Raw genomic sequence first — 21,854 nt, forward strand, 5'->3', positions numbered from 1 at the left:
CGCCTCTTGCCAGAAAAAAAGAAAAGAGATTTGTTTCCATTGATCTGATCAAACCACACTATGTGGCCGATACTGAATAGCAGGCCATGTGGGCTCCTGGGTAGCTGATACTCTCCTCTTGCTACCATACAGAAAGTTCAGACTGAAAGACTCATAACAAGAGTCTCCAATACAAAGGAATGGAATTTCCAACAATGAAATGGAACACGTTCCTGTTCAAATTGAACAGCAGAACTCAAGTGAAACACAAATATCAATTCGACCAAATACTGATATCTACATCAATATGCCTCTAAAAGAGAAACCTGCCAGTTCAATAACATCTGCTGAGCTACCAAAGATAGATCGAACTTCATCTGGCTACTTCATTGATTCTGATACCTTCTCTCTTGAACCCAGCGAACCTGAGACAACTCAGCTCCATTTTCCCGCAAAGAACAAATTTGTGAGTTCTACGCTTTTCAGAAAAATACTCACTTAGTATCAGCTTGGCTCCAGCTCTGGATAATATCTACACTATTGTTTTTTCTGTTCTGGATTGGCCTAGTGACTGTCTTTTGCTTACTAGTGAATGGAAATTATCTCCCAGGACGCTCTGCAGTAACCAATGTGAACTTGGTCCTTAAACCACATACATTATCTCATCATGAACAAAGAGACTTGTTGTCCATGAACATTACAGCTGTTCCAATTCCTGATGGTATTGTCTGGGACAGAGTTGATTATGATGTATTTGGCTGACTAACACCAAACAGATTTACTCTGCATTAATTATTGCCCAACTGTCTGAACAGGGTTTTGACTTATGGAAAGACACAATAGACACTAAATCTGTCTGCGGTTCTAAGGATTGGCAAGTTCAGGGAACAGAAGCACTATTAAGAGCGTGCCTCATTCCGCAACAAATAATATTTCTGAATAAAACTGTGCAACAGACTTCCTGTCTTGGACTAGCCAATAACAAGTATTTGAACACACCATGGTTTCCCACACCTTCACACATCAATTTTACATCACGTGGAGGGGATACAATAGATGACATCATGCAGTACAATACATCGGACCACGATTGGAAGGGATGTTTAGTTTGGCCCACAGACACAAACAGATGTCAGTCTTCAGATTCAGATGACAGATTCAGGGGTATAACTGAAGAGTTCAGTATCCATAGACCAGAACCACGATAGGTACAAAGAGAACGTCCAGGGGTAGTAACAGCATACAGTGTAGGGAAGTTGTGCCTTGATTGGCTAAAGACATTGTCCCAGGTGAAACAGCACTTATCCTTACTCTCAGATGAGGTGGATTTAAGGGACTTTTTATTAGGAACCCGAAAGAGACGTCAGAAATGTTTCATTATGCTGCATATAATGAAATATGGAAAATATCTCAACATGAAGCTGCGGAGAGACTCCGTGAGATAGATAGGATTAACCTAGAAAAAGTGTTAGCTGTAGTTGACAATGGTATGACTACATTAACATCCAGGATTTATTAACTGGGTAGCATGGTATCTTTTGCTATTGATATACTAGAACAAGACTTGTCCATTCTACAGCACGGACAATCACAGCTACGTTCTATTATGTTGTTAAGCTGGACGCTGCAATCATTGCGCGCAGGTTATGTGCCTTGGCGATTTATCAACAGTATGTCTCTATTTTCAACATACAATCTGACTGAAAAACTGTTTATAATGACACAAAGGGGAGCAAAATATACATTGCTGCGTATTGAAAAACTTGACAAGTTACCTGTTACTGTGGCAGAGTCACCATCCACAGAATGGTTAATTCATGGCCATATAACAGTATCAGTCACTACTTTCCAGTTTCAATATTGCCTAGAACAACGGCAGATATGAAGTGATGGGTAGGGAATTCATCAAGGAATCTTGGAAATTGCCGTACAGATCTTGATACCGGAATGAGGACACAGAAGTGTTTCTTAGTGGCACTAACTGTAGGAAAACTTTAAGCGGCTCTCTCATATGCCAGGATATTATACTTCACAGGGCCTGTAATTGTTCAGTTGCAAACTTACTTTGTCACTTGAAAGGGATGCCAGCTGCCGTGATTAATCCGGTATTCGAGTTTCTTTCAAATGGGAGTTACTTGATGCTGAATGATCAAGGTTGTTGTGGGATGCTCCCGGGCATCGCCTATCTTGTCACTGTAAACTCCAGGGTTATTTGCTGTATGCAAGTATTGTTTCCACCGACCCACACAATCAGGGAGGCACCATCATCGCCTTCGTTGAATGTTTCCTTTATACGATTGGATCCTCTGAGCAGAATGAAAGTCATGGTTGTACAACAGACCGTGCCTTTAACCTCCACCCGATAAACTTATGATCGTCAGATTGCAAGGTCCTTGGCCAAGATACAGGCACTGATATGAACAAACTGCCCTTTCCATTTCACAGAAATGGTACAACGTATCTTTAACATGTCTGATACGACGGGTATTGTCCACCCATTAAAGACCATAGGTTTGGGACTGTTTAGCACCTTGCAGACAATCCTAGGAGTTGTTCCCAACTTTACACACTCCGTTTTCGGAAGCATTTTGGGGGGCTTCCGGTGATCCTGTTTCTAATAGCAGGTATCCTGATTGTCCTTTTTCTGCTACGCAATGGACGTCCCAGTCACCACAGAGATGGAACGCACGCTCTTAGAGTGCCGTTACCGTGTTCGCATGGTAATGCATCTGGGCACACCTCGCCTTCGAGAACTAAGCGAGTCTTGGTTCTTGTCCTTTAGACCGATCTGGATCAAATGTATTCTGCCTGTCCTCCGATGCTTGTTCTGCCGACAAGAATGCGTGTTGGATCTCTGTCTAACACTTCCATCAATTGCGCCACCGGATGTTGATGCTTTACTGGGCCCGATAACTGCCCATGTTCTGCAGTGTCCTCAGCGTATTCCAATGTTGATGTCTGCATTCTTAGAGCCACCACAGGATGCTTCAGCTCTTGTTTTGAAGGATACCGGCTCCTCAACAAACACTCAGGCCTAGGATGACACTACCGACTCACTAGCAATAGCTGTGGTGAATACAGAGGAACATCTGTGCTCGATTGACCTGATGTGCAAGGTGTAGCAGGGATCGTCGTCTGCGGTTGCAGACAACAGTGATGGTGCGTCTCCCAGCCAGGACACATAAAACATTTGGCTCATCCTGTGCTGGGAAAATTTGGTGTTTCCAAAACAACCAAATTTGGAATTTTAAACAAGACACTTTAGTCTAAGCTGCATGGCTTTCAGTCATTCTATGTTCAAACTATATCTTCAAACATACTCTAGATTTCTATTGCCTGCTCTACATGTTTTTTTTAAAATATCTTGGACTTTTTACATTTGTTAAGGACTATTTTTATAGACTTATTTCCATACTATATTTAGCAATATGTTAGATTTTTAGTATGTCGTCCAGTCGGATGAGAAGTGGGTGTTATATTCCATATAGGTACCCCAATATCGGATCAGGTACTACATGCACCTTTAACCTACATTGCCCTCATATTGCACTACATAACGGTTCTTACAACTGACCTTTTGTCTAATTAAGGTAAGGACTAGAGGACCTGGGAATTTCTCCAAAAGGTCTAAGCCTCATTCATTATGCATGAGGATTCTTGAAATCACAGCTGGGCAGCAGGCCGAACATCTCCTGCATAAAAAACTATGTACAAGGGTCATTCCTTCCATCATCCTAGTTCGACATGACACAGCGAGGTATATCCCCAGGGGGTATCACTTTGGGTAATATACACCATCTCTTGCTAAGGTAGAGAGAGGAGAAAAAGACTTCCATGCCAACACACTGACGCTGAGGCTCCTGCACGCAGACACTCCCGCTCACAGTGGTCTGATATCCCTTGCGGGGTGTCCACCTCAAGACCAGAATGGAGTCCCACAGTCTCTCACTTCAGGTAATGGTGTTGACTTTATCCTAGAGGGATTCTTAGCTTTACACCCACAACCATGCTCTGGGACGCATTGTAGGAGTACACTTTTATTACTGTCATGTATTTTATATACTTTTCCAGGGAATTCATTGTTCAGACAGATGCTTCAAAGCATGGCATAGGGGCAGTACTATCACAATTTAATGAAGAGGGCCAAATCTACCTGTAGTCTTCATCTCTAGGAGGGAACTGCTCAGGGAGTGCTTTAGAAAGGGACGCCTTTGCTGTGGTCTGCGCACTGAAGAAGTTGAGACCATACTTGTTTGGGACTCACTTCCTGACACAGACGGACCATAGGCCCCTCAGGTGGCTAATGCAAATGAGGGGTGGTCCATCTCCCTACAGGGAATGGACTTTAGGGTGGAACACAGATCTGGGGTAGACCCACCAATGCTGATGGTCTTTCCAGGTTCTTCTGCCTTAGTGATGAGAGCTCTCTAGAGGTTGGATAGCTCTCCCCACTTCCAGCTTGGGGTACACGTGTTGGACCCAAGAGCATTAGGGTGGCCTTCCCTGAATGTTTTGCATGCTTACCTCCACTTTTTGATGTATTCTTGTTGTTGGCCTTAGGGCTCTGAGCACTTTACCACTATTAACCTGTGCATAGGTGCATGTGCTTCTTCCCTAAACATGGGTTCACTGACATCCACAATTGGTATATTTAATGTATCTGTAAGTCCCAAGTAGAGTGCACTACTTGTGCCTAGAGTCTGTAAATTAAATTGTACTAGTGGGTTTGCTGCACTGATTGTGTAACCCACACAAGTAGCCATTTAAATGTGTCTCAGGCCTGCCACGGCAGAGCCTGTGTGTGATGTTTAAACTGCCATGCAGACATGGCATTTGAAACCCCTTGACAAGCCGTTAACTCCCCTTTTATCATATATATGTCACCTCTAATGTAGGCCCTAGGTAGCCCATAGGGCAGGGTGTTGTTTAAGTAAAAGATGTGGTAGGTGACTGCCGGACTTTATGTATTGCCTCTAGACAACAACACACAAAGGAAGGCTAGGTGTGACTGAGTGGCCATCTGCATTCTGATGGGTCATCCTGGGCAGGATGGGAGGGAGGAGCTGACAATTATTCCTGAATGGGCAGTGCCCTGTCCCCACACAAAGGGTTCCATATCCCTTGTAGTTATTCTAGAGCCAAGGCCGGGAAGGGAGGTCCTCAATGTACTTCAACACCCCTCTACTTCAAAGGCACAACTGGGTATAAGTACTGGGTCTCACCCTACCAAATGAGACAATTCTGAACCTATAAATGAACTCTGCCAGGAAGAAGGACTACTGTGCTTCTACAAGGTCTGCCACTCTGCTGAACTGCTGCTCTGGAAGAACTGCTTTTCTGCTGTAGTGCCCTGCTGCCTGCTACCCTATTCCCCTGCTGAGGAAAAACTGGACTCTTGCTTGAACCCAGAGTGATCTCCCAGGGCATGCTGGCTTGCTTCCTGTTTTGAAACTCAGAGATATCAAAGTCTCATCACCTGCTCCTAGGCCTTAGCTATTGGCAGTGATCCAAGGGCTTGCTTAAGTGGAACTGACTCATCCTCTGATGCGTGAAGCAGAATCGCTAAATTACCGCTGTTGCAGGTACAGACTCAGTGCATCTCACTCGGTACCAGCTCATTACCTCAAGAACCGACTCATCGGAACCGCTACATTGCCGCCACTGAAGTGTGAGAAGATTGACACATCCCCTTGACTGCATGGAGAAACCCAGCACACCTAACTAACACATCTCTGCTTCATCGCTTTGTATTCAGAACCAACACATTCCCATTGTTGTGTGGAGAAAATCGACACATCACTTCGGCTACAGAGATTGACACAGACTGTTATCGTAGACTATCCGGACTTTTGTTCATTACATGGTGTGGATCTCTTATCCAACACGTACTAACTTTCCAGAATTTTCAAATTCTGGAGACTATATACCTACTCGATAGCCTTGAGAAAGTCTGTGTACCAACAAGTACTGACGAAACATGTGTTGGCTGTGTTCTACTTTGGAAATTGGTCTTTCAAAATAATAAAAAGAAAGTTTTCTATTACAACTACTTTGACTGTTACTCATGGTTTATGGGACTTTGAACTGCCATAAATTACTTTATATTTTGTGAGATTGTTTCTTTGTTCCTGATTGAATATCGGTCCTCATTACTGGTTATTGAGTGGGACCTATGTACACAGATTAAGGGTGTGCTGTATTAGCTTTTGTGTACTGATATTTAAATTGGCAGGTTTTTCTTGTAACTTGCCTATTAAGCACTCCTGGGTAGTGTGTGCTTTTGGCTAGCTATGCCCCGGCTGTACTTACAGCACTTTTCTATTTACTGTTTCACGCCATTGACATTGTTTAATACTTACTTTTGTATTGAAGTGCAGGTTTTTCCCTGTCAGGGAACACTACTACCCTCTTGTATAAAAACATTATGGAGGTGTGCAGTCTATTTTTTGTATTACATATTTTTAGAGGTTATTTTTTACTAACATGGGTAAATTATTAGTAAATAGTTTGTTTTACGGTATGTGTGCCAAGGGCCAAGGTGCTTAATCACAGTTTTTATTGTGAAATGTGTGCATCAGTATGGATTGTGTGTTATTTAAATGATTTTGATAAATCCACAATAAAGAAAGTGCTGGATAGAGTCCAACACTTTCCTAATACCAATTACATGTACTTTTTTAGCCATAACATTTAAAAACAAAGAATATCATCAAGAGGAATTGACATTTATATCATGAAAGTGACATAATATCATAAATATTTGTCACGACCTCTAGCGGACTAATAACTTCTATTTTTCATGTGTACATTTATGCCTCCCATTGGACTAATAGCTATTGGTTCCAATATGCCTTTCCACCCGCATTAGGCAATATCCATTTTTACTGCTGTTTAGTGATAACATTTCTTACTTGTATTATATGCCATTTTACGTTTTAGTGGACTTGTTTTCATCACTTCTTATCTCAACATTAGGTCTCTTCTACAAGACAGTGCAAAGTGTATGATTGCAAAAGACCTATGGTGGGCTTACCAAAATGTGCATTTGGCTTAAAGCCCAACCATTGCATACCATTGGTTAGCGTTATTGTCACTCTCAATTCTTTGCTGCTTATTGCATGGCTTTGCATGACAATCTTGTCCCATCTTGTGTTTGTCCCTTCCCTGAAGCATATCCTCTTTACCATCCTCTTGATTGGCTGACTTGTGTTCTAACAATCTTAGGGAACTACCTTTTTCTTTTTGGTTAAGCACTCCATCAGAGTGCATGAGTTTTCCAGTACCTCCCTCATGTGCTTCACTTTCCCCACCCATGATCCATGTTGCGCTCGCTTGCCTAGGTGCTGCTCCACCACCCTAGAAATCCTTGTTATGATCTCCCTCATGTGCTTCTGCCTCGTCCTTTGTCTTATGCCCTTCATCATGTGCAGCATTTTCGTTCATCCACTCACGAGCATTCCTTTTTGCTTTAACTCCCCCCAGCTTCTTCAACAAACTCGTCTGTTGCTGTCGCCCAATCCATGCAGTCTTCTTTTGCATTCATTTATTGGGATGGCCCAGTAGCACATTTCTGCCAGACCCTCTACTTTAAAGAATCTAAAATTCTTCTGTGCTCCCCCATGTGAAACGATGCATGCGTGTACATGCGTGATCACTGACAGCGGTGTCATTGCACCATTTTATTCTTTTTTCCCTTTTGACCACGCTGCATCCCATCAGAAAGAAATGTTTTTTGCTGATGCTATACAGTACCACCAAAAGGTATTGGCAAAACCAATTGGTCCCATAAGCAAAACGTTTCAGATTTAGCAATGACTTTGATGTCTTGATTGTTCTTACGTTTATACAGAACCCCCAACAGCTGCTCTACATATAGTACTTCTGTCAGGGTAATCTCTTGCTTACAGAATCCACCATAAGATTGTCTCCCTGTGCCTACTGTTGCAACCCATCAAGCCTCAAAACAGCCTCCATCAACTATTATTTCTAGTCTTTCTCCTGTGCTTGCTTTTGCTGAAATTGCAGCCCCTTTACCCTAAACCCTTGTCATTTCATTTCATCTCTTCTCCCAACTCTCATTGCTCTGTACTCCTCTCCTCTATTTTGAAGTGCCCTGGAGTTTTTGTAGTTTATTTTCAGTAGAGATGAACAAGAGAAACAATATCCCCTATTGTTTACAATGTAACAATAATTGCATTAGACTTACATTCGTGTTGCAGAGTTTGTGTTGCCTGTAGGCTCCAACACATACGATTGCTGTAGACCCAAGTTGAGGAGGTGGTTTTTCAGGGACTAGCTGAGGGGACGCAGAATGATGGCGTGATGAGTCAGTGCCTTGAAATAATCCTTGGGATGCAGGAAAGGCTTGGGAAGGGGATGAAGATGGCTGATAAACTGACGACCCTGAGGAAGGATTTCGGTGGTGAGAGTCGCGATCACGATGTGTTGATGGATTAGAATGTGTCCTGTATGGGTTGCCAAGACTTGAGTGTCTGTGATATCCACGCCTTCCTGATTGCCGTTGTTTCCTTCTTTTTGGAGTCTCTTGCCCTGTGTCAGTTTGCAATGGCAATATATAGGGTAGTTTTCCATATCCATAGTTTCCTGGTTGAATGGAACTTCTTGTTCGATTTCTAAAACGAAGAAAACAACACAATTATTCCACAAGTAAATCAGAGATCTAAATTCACATTTAGCCACTCTAGTGATCACTGCGATACATTTTTATAAAAGAAAAATATCAGCTAGTCTTTCTTGAAAAAACAGTACTAGGTTAGGTTGACATAATAGGGGCTTTACGTTTTGTTTGGTTGGTTCAGATGGCTGGTTTATGTTCTTGTAGGATGCACATTACTGACATTTGGCAAAGAGACACTTCATATACTTATTTGTTTATTTTAAGAAAATAGGTTTTAGTTGGGGAGGATATTTGAAGGTAAAAATCTTGTTATGACTAATAACCAAGTTCAATAAATAAAGAGGGTCTCTCTCCCTGGAAGCTAAGACACAGAGCAGGCCTGTTTAGGTTAGGGAAATGTGTTTAAAGCTTTTAACAGAAACAAAGCAATTAAAACGTAAAAGCACATACTAGGAATCATACCACCATTATCAACAAATAGAGAAAATGCTATGTAGAAACATGACACAAAAATAATGAAATCCCACTACGGAGAACCGAAGACATGAATTTTAAATGTTTTAGGGGAAAAAGCGCAAATAAGAAGTAAATTGCCAATCAGAAGTTTTCAAGGCTGACAAGGATGTAGGGACGATTTCAAGACAACCACGATGGAGCGGAGATTGGATCCAACAGCTGGGTCAGTTACCTTCTGACTTAGTATCTGAAATGGAAGACAAAGTCCTCTACCTGGGCAAGGCTGCAGGTTGTATCCAGTGAAGTCCTCTTGAAGTTACTAAACCATTGTGAAAGGTCACGCTGAAGCCATTGTTTTTGGCAGGAAACTCTCAGAGCTGGTAAAATTCAAACTGCACACTTGCTGAATTCCTCCCATCAGTCAGATACTGTTTGCACCTTTACCCGTTCTAGATGCCTGCCTTCAGATTGAGCCTTTTTTGGAGCTCAAAATCCTTTAGCAGGGCAAGCCAGACACTGTATCAGACAAGTCCTCTCAAAATTAGACACATTTGCCGTGAGATTCCACTGACACTTAGGAGGTCTAGGGAGTCAAAACTTTCAAAGAACTATCTTTTCAGACTTTCTGGAGCAGCTCTTCCTGGCCTCTTCAAAGGCTATTACAGCACTCAGGTACACAAGTTAAGGACCAGGACTCACTCCAACAGAGGCCACCAGCAGGGTCCAGTCCAGGCTCAGTTGTAACTGGTCAACTGGTCACATCAGGAAAAAGTCTCCTGTATCCCACAGGAGGTCAGCTAACTGATGCTTCTAGTCTGCTTTTCAGTCCTAGGTATGAGTAGAAGCTGGTCCAGCCCTTCAGGTCTCCACACATGTCGCAGACAGCAAATGTAGTCCTCATATGTTCTTTCACAAGTCCAGAAAGTATTCTGATGAGCAGGTGATGAGGTGCTCATTTTGTAAGATCCACTATCTAGTGGGTGGGTGTGACTCCCGGTCACTCCCTAACCATTGAAAAAAAGTTCCCCAGGGGAACCCTTACCACATTTGCAGTACATCCTTTTTGTTTCGCTATCCCACAATACACTATTCTGATTACCCCAACATGGAAGAACCCTTCATCCTTCGGAGGTGGCTGGTGTCCCAGTCAGGATGTGTACTAAAATAAGCAGTCCGATCCGTCTCAGCTACATTAAGCTGATTTTGGAACCAGCTTCCCCTCCCAATTGCCTCATGCCAAGATGGCTATCGTCGGCCCTAAAAACAAAAACCTTCTCGTTGCCCGGTCTTCCTTTACATTAAACTATGAATGAGCATGCCTCACCCAGATACTTTTCAAGTTAATGACATTCCTGTATCTTGCTCAACAGCCCTTCTTGTGCTGAAAGCAGTCACATACCTCACACGTAGGTCTTGCCTGAAGGTCTAAGCCATTGTCTCTGCTATGAGAGACGTTTTCCTACCTCATATAAGGATAAAGCACAGAGAGGAGGCAGCTGCTGCCAGCCTAATGATAACTAGCCTCCTTGAGCTCCAGGCAAGTATATTAATATGGTCTTTAATCCTTTTTTTAATCCAGTAATAAAGGGATTCAGTTCCTCTGAAACAAGCTGAGTTGAGGGAAGGAAGCAATAAAGAAAACGTCATAGAAGTTAAAACCAAGATACAATAAAATAAGATTTTTAAAAATGCATACTCAGACTATTGTTCAAAAATGTAAAAACTCATAAATCATGATCATATAAAACGAAATAATTTTTTTTCCATTCATAGTGCAGAAGAACAATCAGCAAAACACAACACGTCACAATCTTATTTGAGTTCATGTTTTAACCTTTTTGTGATCTCCATTTTGTACTAGTATCTAAAGTGCAGGTTCGACTAGATCAATAACATACGTGATCAAAACAAAGGAATGTTCACATTAGAGGTGAGAATTTTTTGTTACTGGCCATGTATCTCTTAGGTAGGCCATAACATGCAGTGTGACCGGCAACGTCTTTGGTGCATAGTGCAGTGATAAAGCTAGCTCAATTCATCAGCATCATTTTAGCATGTGCAGACCATACTCAAGTAATGTAGACTACAATTGAAATCCTGGACGTGGTACTGACAGGTATGGCAGACTTAGATATATAAAAGAGAGAATTGCAATCAAAGCATCCGTACTGCCTTTCATAGAATCAGTCAAACCCTGCCAGGATCCTTCAGAGACCTGGACACTAGCTGGAATAGACAAGCTTTACAACACTACTTAACATACATTTCATCTGAAACCCGGAGGATTTCCCATGGTGAGTGGGCTGTCAGATTTAGCAAAACCTGATCATTATACAAAATCCTCTTTCTGGGTCTGCTATGTAAACAATAAGGAGTAACAACCAGAGTCTTAAATTAGTACCAGGACCACACTTAAGTAGTATTGACTCCTTTAGATACAGTACATTGCTAATGATTTTCATTTAGAACAACAAGGATTTCCACCTTATAATCCACATCTTTCCTAAACATTAGTATTCTGAGAACTACCACATGGCTCGATGTGCCCATCTGGACTCATACTGGTTTAATCCATGTGAGCCTGGTCTTGAATAGGCCGGGCAGACAAACAGTACATGAGCAGGGGGTCTGATTGTGAGTGTAGCAAGAGGGGCAATACAAGGACAGCATAATTGAAGTTGGCTATTTAGCTGTGAACTCATTAAGGGGCAAGGAATCTAGTCTAAATAGGATGTATAATGTTCTCTCGCCTGGATCTCTATTGACGTCTCAATATTGTTCTGAGGTGTCCATAGCCAATATAATTCTTTCATTCTCTCTTTGGTCAGGAGACGCTCATTAGGAAAGGTGTCCCACAGCTCCTGCAGACACAAACAACTCAGAAGTTTCTTAATGTTGTTAAGACAGTCTATGTTATGAAATCTATCCTGCTTGACTATTTCTTGCAGTGCTTTGATATAGGCAGCTAGTTCCGCTGTGTCTCTCAACTTCCTCAAGAACAGGTCTATTACTTGCTAGATCTGAAATCAGTTTTCTCCCTATGTCAGGTTTTAGAGGATATAAAGATATGATAGAGAAGAGGAAGCTAAGGATCTTGAAAAATTCAACAGAAGGAGGGAGCACACTGCCAGGCATACCAGCATGCAATTCACCCAGATGCATTGTGGTAAATGCAGTGCATGACAACACTCACTTCAGTTGAAAGTCTTTAGTGTACACCATTGTTGGTGCAGCCAGTGCTGAGTGTCTCACTTTTTTCAGTATAGAGCAACACATTCTTATGGATCCCAAAGTCTTGTCAGGTCTCTTTACCATTCACTGTGTGTAGGTTCATCAGCCAGCGCTACGCAGCTCATTAGCTCAATGGAGATCTTTCAAACAATAAGAGGATGGGAGCACACTGCCTCAAATCCCACCATTGGCTGCACCAACAAGGGAGAAAACTAAACGCTGCCTCTGAAGTAAGTGTTATCATGCACTCTGTTTACCATGATGCACTGGAGTGCTTGGATGTGAGGTAGTGTGCTCCCACCCTCTTTTTTAACTTAATAATTTGTTTTCAGATCTAGTCATGTCAGCTAAGTTGTGAAAGCCCCAAAGCTCAGCTCCATAAAGGGCGTCACCCATGGCCTTTGAGTCATACAATTGTAAGGCTGGGGAGACTAGCTTGCTTCATGATGTGTGATGTTTCTTCAGTTTGGCACCCCCAGCTTGTTTAAAATGTAGGGTGCTTTTGTCAACATGCATCTTCCACGACATTTTTGATAATAGATGCATTCCTAGGTAGTCAAAGGTGTCTACTTTTTCTAGATCCACCCCTCCCAATATTATCTTCCCTTAAGATTTATGTTGATTAATTATGATATACTTAGTTTAAGCTGCATTTACTACAAGCCCATGCAAGGAGCAGAATTCTTCAAAGCGGTTCACTAAACATTGTCAACCATTTGCAGCTTGGGACACTAGTAAAATGTCATCAGCAAAAAGTGAAATAGGAATTTTTGCTCCAGCTAGGGAAGGGGCATCATAAGTATACGAGGATTAAAAAATGTACAACATCATTTAGATACAGGGAGAACAGGGTGGGAGCCCAAACACAGCTCTGACGGACACCCTTATCAATGGGAAAGGGATTTGCTAGTTGCCCTGCTCGCCCCATCGAACCCTGCAAAATTATCCTCGTGGAGTTGAATTATAATACAGAGGATGTTTGAAAGCATCCACATATTCAGTATAACCTGCACAACTTCTGGCGGGGAAGCAAGACAAAGGCCAACTTCAAACGGACCAAGGCCACATATAAGTGTCCTTTGTCGATCAGCACAGTCTTCCAGTACAAGGTCTGAAACCGAAAACCCTGTCCTATGGTACCAGTGTTTTTTCTGAAACCAGTTTGAAGCGAAAATAGAATCTTTCTTGTCTTTAATCCGCACATGTATTTTTCCCAGCATTGCACTACAGAAAACCTTTTGGATGATGTCAATTAGACTTACAGGTCTATAATTAATATGCATGTTTCTATCGGCCTTTTTAAAAACTAGTAATACCTCGGATCCTTTCCAGGAATTAGAAAAAGCTGCAACCCTTGCAATTTCATGTGTCAGCGCTAAGATGCATTTAGACCAGTGGTTTTTGGCATGAATGAAGAAGTCACTCGGTATCATCGTGTCCAGGTGCTTTCCCACATGCAGTGGCATCATGGGCAGTTTTTTATATCCCTTAAATAGAATACCAAATCACCCTTTTTTCAAATCTTCGCACAGCATTGTTGAGGTGGGCATGAGATTTATCAGTGTATAAGGCCTTAAAATAGTTCAACTAATCAAGAGGCAAGATGTAATTAGGAGGTTTAGGCATAGCCGCTCTATCGATTTGAGTAGGTCGCACCATCTCTTTTTGTCACAAAACATATTTGATTTATGCTGTGCTTGTTTACTTGTTTATACGCTTTTCTTGAAGCCGCTATCTGAGCCAAGCCTCGCGATCTAATTGCCAATGTTAGCTGCCTTCTGGCATGTCTACACAAAGTTTTACTATTACAGTGCTTCTTTGTTTGAGTGCTGGGTGCTAAATAATACAGGCTTATATGGTCGAAAAAGGATGAGTGAATGCATGTGGCTTCCTTATTGTTATTATTAATGGCCAATAAAACACCTAAATTTGAAGAGGTACTTGATAAGTCTAGACAAATAGAAGACAATATGTCAGGGTGAGCAATTAACTAGTGCCATTTAAGTGTATGCTTGTTATAAGCTCTCTGGAGGTCTATAGATACATTTCACATATAAAGGCATGGGGGATTATGGTTACTCTCGATCCGTTCCCTTTGTTTCATATCCCCATCTGTGTGCCATAATCTGAGATCAATTAGAATAGAATGTAGAACCCCCTACTATCTGATTTGGTACTGCCATTCGTTGCCCTGAGCCCATATTCTAGTGTGAGGGCCTTCAATTGGATGGCTACATGTCCACTTTTGAACCGGAGCTAACTGAAGTTGAGGAATACCCCAACCTTCTTTGGTTAAGTTAACATCATCTCTATCCAGAGGCTCAAATAGTGCTAAAGTCACCTGTCAGGATAAAATATGATAGGTGTTTCCTCTTCTCCCTTTTTAAAAAAAAAACATTTTTATTTATTGTCAACAAGAGGGCAACATACTTAACACAGTATTACATTTAACGAGAAAAAAGAGAAGAAAACATTACTTAAGAGCTTAGAGCAAACAGACGTGATGTTTCCTCTTCTCCCAATATCTCTCTAGTGTGTGAAGTGTTTCAGATGAGTTACCTCCATTTACCCCTCTTGCATCATCATTGTAAATGTCAACCTTATGATTCCAATTTTTCCAAATTTGTATTCCCAATATGTCAGGAGAACCTATCTTTAGTACCTGAATTGTAAAATTAAGAGAGACCCTAATTCATATTACCAATCCTCCGTAAGGCTCACATAATGAGTAGCTTTAGCTGGATTCCAGAGATTGGTACAACTGGCCCTAAACACAAGTTCCATACTCCAGGTTTCCTGGAAGATGCAAATGTCAAATTTCTCTATAAAGTCCTTCCAATCCGGCCCGCAAGGTTGGACTTTATGCCTGCCACATTCCAGAAACCATTGTTAACACTTCACTCACTTAACAATTCAAAGTGACAGTTGGTGTAAGGACTGAGCAACTGGAATCAATTTGGAATTAAGGGGAGGATTTTCCTTGTCCTTATGTGGCATGCAAATTGAAGGGTGTAGACCTCTACTCATAGTGGCTAGAGTCTGAGACAGATTGGGCGACTTCAGGGGAAGAGTTTATCCTTTCATATGAAGCCTTTCAGCCCTTAAGGTGTGTAGAAATAGTGAATGTTGTATTATTAAAGGAGAAGTACTCTCACTGCACAGTCAATCAAGGTCCCCTAGAAGAGAGTTACGATCAGATTGCGAAGAAGAGGTATGATAAGTTTTGTCTATGTGTTCTTCAAGCGTAATTTGAATGGGATGATAAAACCACTTGAGGGGGGACTAGTCGTAGCTTCAAGCACTACCAAGCTATCGGCTAGATTCTTCTCAATAAATGTCAATTCAGTACAATCAAATTTTAGGCCATTAGCAGCACATCTTTTAGTGCTAAGAATGGCCTCCCTAATCACTGAATTACAATCTCTTACATGTCAAATCCAGTATAAGACTTTGTCTTTTAAGAAATCCTTGTGTCTTGATGAAAAAAGGTAGTTTAGGTACGTTGACCATATAAATCTAAGCTGCTAGCGAAAGACCCCTTTTATGGGCATGTGAGGCTCATCTCTCAGAGCCATTTAGCATATGGTTTTGAGCTCTTGATCAGCCAACCTAGGGAGATTTCCTCTAAATCGATTAGTGTCATCTGCTGAATGTCACGTACCATCATTTAACAACCTGTCCCCGGTGTCATAGTTGCAATGTCTTATTTTATACAACACAGGGTTGTCAGTGTTCCCCAAGGCCCAGCTGCCCCACTGGTCTTAGTGATGGAAAGGGGCACAGCTGTTACAGCGCATGCGTTCGAATGCATGCTTTTACCCTGCATGCCGTTACAACGTAAATGGCTTATTGCAGGGGGTATAAGGTGTTGGATTTAACTCCAACACCTTCCTTAGTGTTGCACACACTAGAGTTGGAATAGTAAATTATACTACTCCAACAACCAGCGCACCCCGACTGCAAGTCGGGGTAAAAATTTGCATTCTAATGGCATGCGGGGTAAAAGCATGCGTTATAACGTCATACAACCTGATGGAAGTGCCCTGGGCCAGACTACGAGCTGAACCCCTTGAGGGCTCCTCACACAATGTGTCCTCACTCCATGGATTGTTTCACAAAACTCTGTTCTGGTATGATTAGGCTCAGCTATTGCTGCAATCAGATGTTTCACTATGTCAGTAAAATGTAAAATAATAGTCTTAAGGCCCCCTCCTTTCATCTCCTTTATTGACCCTAAGTGGTGGTCTCGAAGAGATACAGCAGTATCTACTGTTGTCTTGTGGCTTCCAATCTCTGTTTGAGCCTCTGAGGTGCCTTTTGCTTCTTCTAATGACTCAAGGGGTAGAAAGCGATTTCGGCAAACTATAGTTGGCTCTAAGGGGAGTTCTTGTGATGGTTCTGAGTATTTTGGATCATCAGTGGAGGTGGGCGAGTGATCACCTGAAGCAGATGTTATCTTAACTGGTAGATTTTGTGCTGCTTTCTTTTTAAATAGGTTAGAAGGAGCCTGTAATGCGTGTTCAATTTTTTTGTTCAGCCCCCTCGAGGCCCCTTGGGGTGAATGTTTATTATGTGTCAGCTGTTTACTTATTGTTCATTGAAAATACACAAATAAAGCAGTTGCGGATACTCGGGATCGGCAGCAGTGGGGCAGCGACGGAGGTTAAGGGGGGGCAAGTGGGAGTTACAAAAATAAGAACATATTTTTTTAAAATATAAAACTTTTCTCACCTGCCACTGCGGTCGCCGCATTGCTCCTATCCCGATCCTAAACTTCGGGCTGGTGCACACTGAGCAGTTCCCAGATGGTTATCCTGACGCTGCTCTCATGCAGGGAATAGTCTTCCCAGCATGACAGCAGTACCAGGCTTGGTCTGAGCTGCCTAGTTTGCCACTCAGACAGTGGCTTTTCGCCATCCAGCTGTACAACACGGCCGGGTGGAAAAATGCTAAGTGCGCATGACGGTTTGGCCGGCTTAAGACGGTCGGCCAAACCCTTACGCGCACTTAGTACTGCCAATCACCCCTCCTCCCCACTTTTGCACAGACTGCATGGCCCCACCCTGCGCTCGCTGGCAGTCTGCCGGTAAGGAGAAAAATTCATTGATAATAAAATTGGCTTTATATAATTTTCTTTTTTCATCTGTTTTTATCTGCTGCCACTCAGTGGGGCGACGCTCCCCTGCCATAACGGAGGAGCCACCCCTTCAATAAAGGCAGAAAAAGGACAGGAATAATGGGACATCATGACATTTGTTATCAGATAACAATAAGAATTCCCCTCAATTGTTTGTTTCACAAAGGAAAAAATACTGGGAAAATTAGGATGGTTGTGAGAGAATCAAGCATCAGCTAGTGGGGTACTCAGTGATCTGTTCTCTTTCCAATTACTTTATGTCCATACATGGAGTTGATTGGGGCACTCTTGGATAACCCTCGAATCAAGATTTCCCAACATAATGATATAAGATGTGTTGTGGCATCAGCAAGGCAGAACAAACAAGCATGTGACCCTATTCGCACAAACTATTTCCCACATGGAGCCTTTAGACCACCAGACTGAAAACAAAAGGAGCACACTGGGTCAAATGAAAATACAGGGCTTCATAAGCTAAGCAAATAGAATCTCGAATAACATTACACCATGGATAAAACTCCATCGATCAAACAGGAGTCTACAGGTCAAAGATGCTTTTCCGTTCAAGCTGCCCTGGAATAGAATGTTTTTCTCATCTATCTCAGAAGCACCTCTCCTTAGCTTTCATTTTTATAAAAAAATAAAAACCCTTCTGCCTTGAGTTAAATTTGCCCTAAACGGTTTATGAACAGAACCTAGATTACTTAGTCTGTTCATAATTATAGCCATTTGTTTGTTAGTTATTTTGGGTTCAATTCAGCAGTCATTTTATGATTGACATCTATGGATAGAGACTTAAATAGCAGCTATAAGTTCACGATTTTCTTTTTTTTTAGACAAAGTAATAAAGGTTGCTTATTTGGAGATGTTTCACTTAACTCTAAAAGCCCTTTCAATGACGCATATTGCCTTAAACCATATTAAGGAACTCATTATTTTGACCTCTGAAGGCTGATTGAGTGGATGGTTAAGGCTGATTGAGTGGATGGTTGAGGCTGATTGAGTGGACCAGCAATCAATCCTTTGATCTACAGGTCACACACAAACCTCCACAATGACTAAATTAGTATATTGAAAAATTGCATCAGTAGACACCCAACTGCTTAAACAAGACAGGTAGAAGAAGGACATGGGAAAATGGTAGCACTAACTTTACTGTCTCATAGTTCACCACCACCTTGGTACTTATTACAAGCTCTGAGTGAAAATCCATGTGATAGCAATATAACCAAAGTACAACACACAAAGTACAAAACTATGAGATGCAGTAAGTAACAGGTGTGGTATGACCACCACATCACCCTTTCACCTATGTAGTGCTGTATTTCTGTGTTTAGAGAGCCAGCATTACTAATATACCTAATGATTATGAGCGACTTTACACTGGGCCAGGGTGGTGAGCTCCGCTCCGTTCATGGAGTTTGCAGAGCTGTCATTGCTCTGTGGAGCACGCAGAGTACCAAAAAAGTCTGCGAGGAAAATCCAACACTAAACCATCTCTCAGCGAGATTTTTCAACGCGACAGTCGCGGATGGACGTGATCACTCGTGTTGAGAAACCTTCAGTTCGCATTGAGGAAGCTGCCACTCGAATAGAACATTTACTCGAGCAGCAGAAAGAAGCAGCCTATTCTTGCGCTGTGCATGGTGTCATTTGTGCTGATTTTGCAGCCTGGGACAAAACACCTGGCGCTAAAAATCAGCACGAATGGCGTGACCTAATGCACTCCACCGCTTGCGGAACTCCGCTTTGTACGCAGAACTCTGTGAACTCCGCCCAGGCCTACTTTACACAGAAAGCGCATTTTATGAAGTGCAAAGTAAATGACGGTTGATGCAATGAACAGCCACTACATTCATAACCACTGATGATTTTTCAGACACACGCAGCTGTGACATTTGGGACTGGCACAGAACACCAATCACACTAACAATCAACTCAGTTTATGTGCAATGAATACAAATAGCGCAGACAGTCATCTCCCCAACAGGTACAGAATAGCCAGAGCTCACAAAAGAGTTCATGTCTCAAAATGAAAAAGAAACTGAATGGAACTATAGGTATCATAGGCTGCTTTTCAGCATTGGGTGTGCTTCCGCTACAGAATACATCGCCAGTTCTCTGAGCCTTAGGTTACACTTTTGTACCGAAGATTGCTAGATAAGCCTTGCTCAGGCATGTGTAAATGTAAATGTATGTGTCTTGTAAAGCGCACTGCTGCCCTGAGGCGTCCTGGCGCTGTAGACCGCTGGGGAACCTGTCCTGGCTATCCCTGTGAGATGGTACCTCCACGGTGAAACCAGGCATCCCCGGCGAATGTGGGGGGCCGTTGTGGAGATGAGGCAAGCTAATGCCCAGAGTTGCCGAGTGTGTTCCTGGTTAGAGTAGGTACCGAGGCGAGAATTATCGAGTCCGTTTTTGACCCTGGTTCACGACCCTGCCGCGTCGGGAATTGAACCCTGGTCCCTGGCCGATTCTCTGCTTGCGGATCTGCCGCCTCTAACCAGTGAGCCACACCTCTCCATGTGTTTGATCATTTCCTGCATGTTTTAACCTCAAAGGCTGCCAGTTGTATGTGCCCTCCAGCATCTGATTGCATTAATTTAAGAAGCCTGCGGATGCTTGAGTGCAAAGGGCCTGAGAGGAGAGTTATACAAATCACAACTACCAATGAAATGGTGGCAGGGTGCCATTTTCTTTTTTCAATGAAAACTAGGTGCAAGGTAACCGGGAACACGTCCATTCGCCAAAACTCGTTCCTGGCAATAAATGTGTATTTAGTACAAAGCGCATCCAAACGTGTGACTGCAGAGTATGGAACTCATTACACTTGCACGAGCTCTGCGCAAGCACACAAATAAAGACTGTTTAGGGAGACTAATCTCACATAAACGAGTGAGGTTTTGATCGGCTCTGACCTGCCAAACAATTAGGATTAATTTACCATTTGGTCTCAAGAGCAACGTATGTCTTTTCCACTAAGCAGCTCTGAATTGCCGCCAGAGGATTGTAGAATCGAGAACTGTGAAAGTATAACTTTGAACATCAGAGGACTTAGCATTTTTGGAGAGATCCGAACACCGCTGCCACAGAAAAGCAAATGTCAACAGTTTTTCAGGGTTGCTTAGAGCCAATGTATGTGTGACTGTGTTGCATGCAGATTGTCTGCTTTGCACAATGCATGCATTCAGCTCATCTCTAAGGATGCTTATTTCTTCATGGTCCTCGAAGTTCTGCTGCATCCGTTTCTTCATGTAGACACCCACAGTACACCTCCGAGAATCCTTCTTAGGCACTCTCAGGAGGAGTTGTATATTGTTTTGCCACCTCTAATTTTGTACGTATTTCTAATTTTATGACTGTGTACTATATCTGGTAGTAAAGCTTACGCTCAATATAGTAAGCCTGAGATGGTTTTGAGGATGAGCCAGTGATAAAGGGTAAAAGGCTGATTAGTTCATTATGAAAAGTTGGGTCGTATGTCAGAAGTGTAAGCTGGTAATGAGGAAAATTACAACAAAGGCAATAGGTCTGACTGATTTATTGTGAACACCATATGCCTTTAAGAGTGAATTAATAACCGACAGTGGTAATGCCCATAGCCAAGTATTTTGTTATGTAGAATGTCACAGATTACTGTAGAAAGCAATGATGTTGATTACTTTCTAAACCAAGGTGGTGGAAACTTTACACTGATGCTCCTTGTTAGAGCATCTTATAGCTTCCTGGTATGAGCAGTTGTCTACCAGGCCCTTTTAATAAAAAGTTAATAAACCCAACAGACATATAAATACAAAAAGGGTCTTTGGGTTAGCCCTCTTCTGTCTGTTCGGCTATCATTTATGGTCTGTTTCTTCCTGTTAGGATGAAAAAGTCTCCTTATGGTAACAGACATGAATCTTGCTCAGCAGTGGCCCAGCTGTATGTAGATCTGGAACCCTGGTTCCGACATGCACAGTACATTCATGCATGCCGTGTCCTAAGCGTACCTTGATGAACTGTGGTCTACCATTGAACAGGAGGGGCACACAAAGCAAGTCCCTCAGAATGTGTTGGGCTACTGCCATCAAACAGAGTTGCAGAATACGGGCGTGGTGGGTGCAGCATACCCATTTGGTCAAGAGTAGATTGGCCGGGATGTAGCCTGTGTCACAGGTCTGGAGCCTACCGGTCCACTCAGTTAAACTTCTGCAACTGTATTTGCAACTGGCTTGGCCTACATGGGAGGAATGTAGCACTGAAACCGGCACTCATGTTTGTGTGAACTTAAGACTGCATGCATATGTGTCTTTGACAGTACATAACATGGAGGCCCATGGGTTCCAATTTGGTTAAACCAGTGCCTCGAATATGTTAAGATAGGGGTGTGGACTGCAGACCCAGACAGGAGATGTGGACTGTTGACATTGCTGA

At 42.4% G+C, this 21,854-nt stretch overlaps 1 protein-coding gene across 1 annotated transcript in view; it reads right to left on the bottom strand.

The window, feature by feature from the left end:
• The window catches only part of THSD4 (thrombospondin type 1 domain containing 4), a 2,089,562-nt gene that overhangs the window by 1,468,964 nt on the left and 598,744 nt on the right, over nt 1–21,854 (bottom strand). Inside the window, exon 5 of the mRNA XM_085644058.1 lies at nt 8,186–8,612. Within this exon, the coding sequence (XP_085500184.1) occupies nt 8,186–8,612 (427 nt within the window). The remainder of the gene's footprint in view (nt 1–8,185; nt 8,613–21,854) is intronic.

Source organism: Triturus cristatus, chromosome 3_1 (assembly GCF_964204655.1).
Source record: "Triturus cristatus chromosome 3_1, aTriCri1.1, whole genome shotgun sequence".
Lineage (NCBI taxonomy): Eukaryota > Metazoa > Chordata > Amphibia > Caudata > Salamandridae > Triturus > Triturus cristatus.